Source organism: Pangasianodon hypophthalmus, chromosome 11, assembly GCF_027358585.1.
Source record: "Pangasianodon hypophthalmus isolate fPanHyp1 chromosome 11, fPanHyp1.pri, whole genome shotgun sequence".
Classification (NCBI taxonomy): domain Eukaryota; kingdom Metazoa; phylum Chordata; class Actinopteri; order Siluriformes; family Pangasiidae; genus Pangasianodon; species Pangasianodon hypophthalmus.
This window is the reverse complement of record NC_069720.1, coordinates 9,213,089-9,219,088: the sequence shown is the minus strand read 5'-3', so window position 1 is coordinate 9,219,088 and position 6,000 is coordinate 9,213,089. Positions and strand designations below refer to the sequence as shown.

The 6,000-nt window shown below is 36.0% G+C and overlaps 1 protein-coding gene across 2 annotated transcripts in view; it reads right to left on the bottom strand.

Annotated features, from left to right (window-relative positions):
- Positions 1 to 213: 213 nt before the first annotated feature.
- Positions 214 to 6,000, bottom strand: part of adamts17 (ADAM metallopeptidase with thrombospondin type 1 motif, 17) — a 150,653-nt gene continuing 144,866 nt past the window's right edge. For both annotated transcript variants that reach the window (XM_034308734.2, XM_034308735.2), the window contains 2 exons: positions 4,545 to 4,722; positions 214 to 3,050 (listed from right to left, as the gene is read on the bottom strand). In XM_034308734.2, coding sequence (XP_034164625.2) covers positions 2,899 to 3,050; positions 4,545 to 4,722 — 330 coding nt within the window. In that variant the 3' untranslated portion in view covers positions 214 to 2,898. The remainder of the gene's footprint in view (positions 3,051 to 4,544; positions 4,723 to 6,000) is intronic.

Here is a 6,000-nt window from a genome sequence, read left to right as displayed (position 1 = left end):
GTGCAAAATTAAAGAATAAAATGTCACACCCCAAACATGTCATGGATGATTGATTACATTTGGGATAACTGGGAAAATGTCTCAGTTATATTTGTCTGAAATATTCCTTTAAATATAGACAGAGTCAATACCTACAGTGACTTTTTTTTTGATGTTTCTAAAGGAGAATATGGATTCAGTCAGTGCCTCACGAAATGTAAAACATAAGCTCAGTGTGTTATAAGATTCATTTATTTTTGTATAACTATTTAAACAGTTGTAATCAAATCAGCACCATCAAAAATGCAGATTATGTACCAATCATGTGCAACTAAAGACATACAGTACTGGAATATATACGCATATCTGCACCATAGCAGTAAATGAAGCAATTTTCACCAATAGGCTGAAGTCTCTGAAATAGTAAGGCAGCTACATTTTAGTATTAAATAATCATCACAAAACATATGTGTCAGAAAAGACCTATGGAAGAACAATCATGAGAAAAACAGGACAAAAAAAACTGTTGAATTCCACAGTAGTGAAATTTGTCTAGCACCAAATGAACCCTGCACTGCCTGAGAAAACAGGGGCCAAGGTATCTTGAAGAAAAAAAAACAAACAACAACAAAAAAAAAACGACACACACACACACACACCTACCTACACAGAGGGACTTTTATGTAGTGTAAAAACTTGGAAAGTTCACATTTTACACCTGTGATCCAAAGTAATGCAGCTGCATGTGAGCCTATAACCAGTTATAAAGACTTTACTGATGGTGTCATCAGGAGTTACTGAAAGATAAAACCTGGTCATTTTGTTTAATAATGTGTCCAATGATTTTCATTGTAAATAACATAACTTTGTGTTGAACATGACTCCTGGAAATATGAAAATCTATGCTAGTATGTAAATGTATGCTAGTCAAACATCCACTTTTCTTACATATGTAAACACATGTGCAATGTTCTTATTGAAATATATCAAACATTAACAGTACTTACTAAAACTGTGAAACAATGAAACACAAAAGGAAAATATGTTGAAATTAATGTTTTAGGGTGACAAACCCTTAAGTTGGAAAAATAAGTACGAATATAGTTAAATAAATCTGTGTTAATCCTGTAGCCATGGAAAGAGTGGAATGGGGTGTTTGACCAAATTTACTGACAATGAAAAAAATATTGAAAAAAAAAAGATGGGAAAGGAATTGGCCTAGTCATTAGAAGACTGATCTTAATCTTTCAATATTAACCTTTAACATTACCTGCTTTGTACTAATGAGAAAACTGGGTAAAGTAGAATTAATGTCAACAAAAGAACAGTTTCTACTGGTGTTATCTGGTGTAAATAAAATTCTAAAAACATTAAATTTAGTCACCAAACCATGTTTTGCACATTTAAGTGTTTCCCCTGCTCTAACACACCTACTTCAACTCTGGAAGGACTATTAATGAGCTCACCAGGTGTGTTAGTGCAAGAACAACAGTAAAATGCGCAGGAGAAAGGATACTCCAGGACCAGGGTTGGGAACATGTGGTCTATATGAATTGTCCAATACTCACACATCCTATGTGTCAAAACCTAGCAATGTTTCAAAAAAACTTCGAGTCCTAACTCCCTCTAGAGTCTCTACTATGACTGGTCTTAGTTGAACACTTGTTTTGGTGTTCCAAATGGTGCATGTGCAATCCTGCAGTCCTAGTTTGGTTGCAGGATTTAGCAAATGAGCTTTAGGTAGCCTGTAGTGTATTTATGTGCAGAAGTGCCAACATTGCTAACAAGAACAATCCAGCAAGAGGAAAAAAAAACCAGAATTTTACCACAAAAAGAGTATATTGGTTGATGAGTGCGGCAAACCATGAGGCAAAGGTCTGGTGTGATTTGCTATGTAAGAATAAGAAGCTCCTCCATTTTATTACTGACCACTTGGTTTCTATTGGCTCACAAGACAGAGGCTTGTGAAATCGCCAGTCAAACTTCACCTAGATAAAGTTGGTGCAAAAAAAGTAAGTGACCACTACCATAAGCAAGAGCATGTCTTTTACCTTCAGTCTTTTCCATTTCAGTAAACTGTCTGCTGAATTTTATTCATATTTGGCCTGTCGATTTCTTTTTCTGAAAAAGCAGAAAAGTGTAGCTTTCAGGTGTTTCCCATATTGCCGCATCGAGGGCTCAAATCTGTTGCCACCTCTGTATGTGTGTAGCACTAGTAATTTTGCTTAGTATCTTTTCACATTAATGTACACAGATAAGGCTAGAATTAGTTGCTCTTAATCCTCTTTAATAAGTGTAAAGTCCTCTCTCAAAATCAGTCTTAGCTATGACCTATTTAGCAGTTATAGATGATCTTACTTAAGACAACCATGGCTTGTGTCATAGCTCATGGGGTACAACTGGCCCCATAAACCATGGCATTCTGGATCATATAATCTCGTTAAGGCACTTAATGGACTTCTCTAAGAAATCTGGAAGAAATAAGAGATAAGAAAATGAATATGTGATTAGGATATCAAAATGTCAATAATGTCCCGTTGCTCAGTTCTGGGATTACTGGCCAACCAGTGGCTTTTAGAAAGCAATGTAAGCCTTTCCTAAATGGTCAGCTTACTGTACAACAGCCAAGCTGCTATGTTCAAGAAGTCATCTCCAATGGCCTCCTATGTTCTCTTATGTTAAACTTTGGTTTACAGCAAAACAATTAAAAAAGTCATAGACCTTTTGCACCATTTTAAAGTCAAAACCTTAAACGTTTTAACATCTCATCTGAAAGATCTGGCATGTGCATCAATTTCCCGGTTACTGCTTTAAAATCCAATAATCCTTAATAACAATATACACAGTGTCACTTATGACAGTACGAAAAGAGGACATAAAAATAAAAAAGCTGCTACGTGGCAAGAAGTGCCAGGCTCATTAACTTTCGTGGGACATTGTGCTGGCGTAAAAGTCTCTGCAGGTTTGGCAGCAGCGTTGGTACCAGCGCATGTCCTGGCACAGGTTCTTCTCCCGAATCACCCGACAGTACACCGTCCACTGATCTCCCGTGCACTTATACGTCAGTGCCGCTGTTGGAAAGAATACAAGGACAGGACAAGTGGTTTCAGAAAATATTATATTATGCCTGCTAACTCTTTACATTAAACCTCCCATAACTAAGTATGGTCCACAGTATGTTATTCCGATTACACCACAGCAATTTTTTGCCAACAATTACAATGTTTAATTTATTAACACACATTTTACCACCACATTTTAAAAGTTTATAGTTGGATTTTATGTTGCGGAATATCTGTGAGAAAAGTTACGTTACAGCAATGGTAAACAATTGTTTCCTCACCTCTTATTCTCTCTCTCTCTCTCTTTCTCTCTCTCTCTCTCTCTCACACACACACACACACACACACACACACCCATTTTCTCGCTCTCACTCAAAAAAACACAACTTGTTATTTTACTGAGAAACCTGAAAGCGTAAAGTGCTCTTTCCTGAAGAGTTTCATGTTCTGGGAATCTTTACAAAGCACTGGCCTGTTACAAAACGCAGACAATCGAGACTCCTTCAAAAAAATTGTCCATAAATTAACAAGCATATGCTTTTCTTTATTAAACAAAAACAATGTTTTAAAAATCTGTTTATTATTAATCTTAGATTAATAATATGTTATGTGGAGCATCTGCCCTACAAGTCCCTGTGTATAACTCATTAGAACAAGCGCATTAACATAAACCTATCAGTCACGTCACAACCAGAAAGTAATTTTAACCAAGAAATTCATATTTAATTGATGTTTTTTTTAAATGTTAGAGAAATACACGTGCATTGATTATGCAAGGAATAAAATATAATCAGTGTGAAGTGGAGTTATTGTTACCACCCTGAAGTTGATTATTTTCCAATAACAGTAAAGAAATGTTTTGCTCAAGTTGTTTAAAATTTGTTGATAGACTGGTTGAGGACAGTCATCGGACAGTTTGTTGAAATAAAGATTATGGTTTTATAAAGTGTTACAACTCAAAAAGAAACATTTGTATCCCTTAGGTTTGTTAGAGCATTTCTCTAAGACCATATCTTTCTCCTCTCTCGCACTCTCTCCCCCTTATGTCTCCAATCTAAGGAAAACATCTCACAGAGCAGTGAATGACCTTCACCGCTTTGAGCCTCCTTCTCCTTTCTTTTTTTTTTTTTTAAAGACTACCAACACGTTACATGGACTAACCATATTTATCATCTAATCAGCAATTAAGCTAAACCCTGGACCACATTGATTTATGTTCTGATCTGGCAGTCTGATGTTATCTGTCTTCTTGCTGTCTGACAAAATGAAACAGGATCAGATACATTTTATAAATATTCTTCAGATGCTAAGGTCTCTGCCTGGTGAGGGGTATATGGTTGAAAGTAAATGTTTACAACCCCCATAATTTTTGAAAGGAAAAAATATATATAAATATGCATTTACTTTTCAGTATACCTGAAATTTTTCAGAAATGGGTTAAAGTGGGTGGAATCTGATTTTTACTCATATGACTACAGAAAATGTAGGAAATAGTTTTCTTACCCAGTCTTGGTGAAGTTATGGTGTTGACATTAACTTTTTCATTGCATGCCCCCTGATGACACTGCCTATATGCTGGTGGCTTTAGGACTGTGGGACAGTCGCTGCCATGACGACCCGTTACTCTGTGCATGCACTGGACTACGCGGGACTGAAGCCCCCGCCCACAGGATGATGAGCACTGGAATAAAGACAGGTTACCAATAAAACAGCGTTAGCTATGAAGCTAGATACAACACCTTCTATTAAAAGCTTACAATTAATGCAGTTCTGACTGCACTGGATGGCCACTTTAAAATGAAATAAACTTCAGTTATCATTGAAGTGAAGATAGTAATGATCTGTCCATGCCCTCAGTGCCTGGTTGTGGTGTGGTACCAAACAACCCACAGCCTGTTGGTCGGGAATCTCTGTTCCAACGGACCTTATCTTGACCACGTGTGAAGGCTGGTACTTTTAAAAAATGCAGTTCCATCATTCGTTTGTTGGAATATGTCTACAAATGTAAGGTGTCAGGAGTACTGCTTTAATTAACAATATATTTGTCAGAATTCATTTCCCTGTTTACAATTAGCTACCTAATGTAATGTGGCCTGTGAGCTGAATTATGTGGGGAAAAAAGCTGGTGTATGTGGAAAAACTTATGACTGATACATTCTTAGGGCTGGTATGCATCCCAATTATCATAATTTGTCATTTTACCGAGAATCAAGTCAAAGCACTCCCTCCTGTAGGCTGTCCTGTGTCAGAAAACTTAAAATTACAGCTTTACCTCTGACCTTTACAAAGCAATGACATTGGAGACTCCTTCCATAAATGCTAAATAAACATCTCCTCATAGAAAACTTCACCATATCAGCAATTACACACCATATAAATGATCACACACATTTACCCTACAACTCCCTGTGTAAGCTGTTACTGTAGAAATGATAATGTATAAGAAGATACATACTGTCTTCAGAACTACTACCAGAGATGTGCTGCAACAGAAAATTAATCAATGGCATCTGACCAATCAGACTCAAGCATTCAAAAGTATTGTGGTAAGAATAAAATGAAGTGAAGGTTTTTTTATACGTGTGTGTGTATATATGTGTGTATGTGTGTGTGTATATATATATATATATATATATGTATGTAATATATATATATATATATATATATATATATATATATATATATATATATTTTTTTTTTTTTTTAACATATATATATTTTTTTCCCAGACACCAATGGACTGTAGCTTCTAAAACTAGAATATTTGAGACCACAACTGCAAAACAATACAAAGTACAAAATAGCTTTTGTATTGTTTCATTGCTTTTTCCATGCTTTTCAGGCATTAATACCATTTTGTCTTCTCCACCAGGGGGCCGCTATTAACACCCATTAATGATCCACAGCCCTGGAAGCTAGAATGGTAGCCAGAAAGCTTGCATAGCAATAACCCTATACC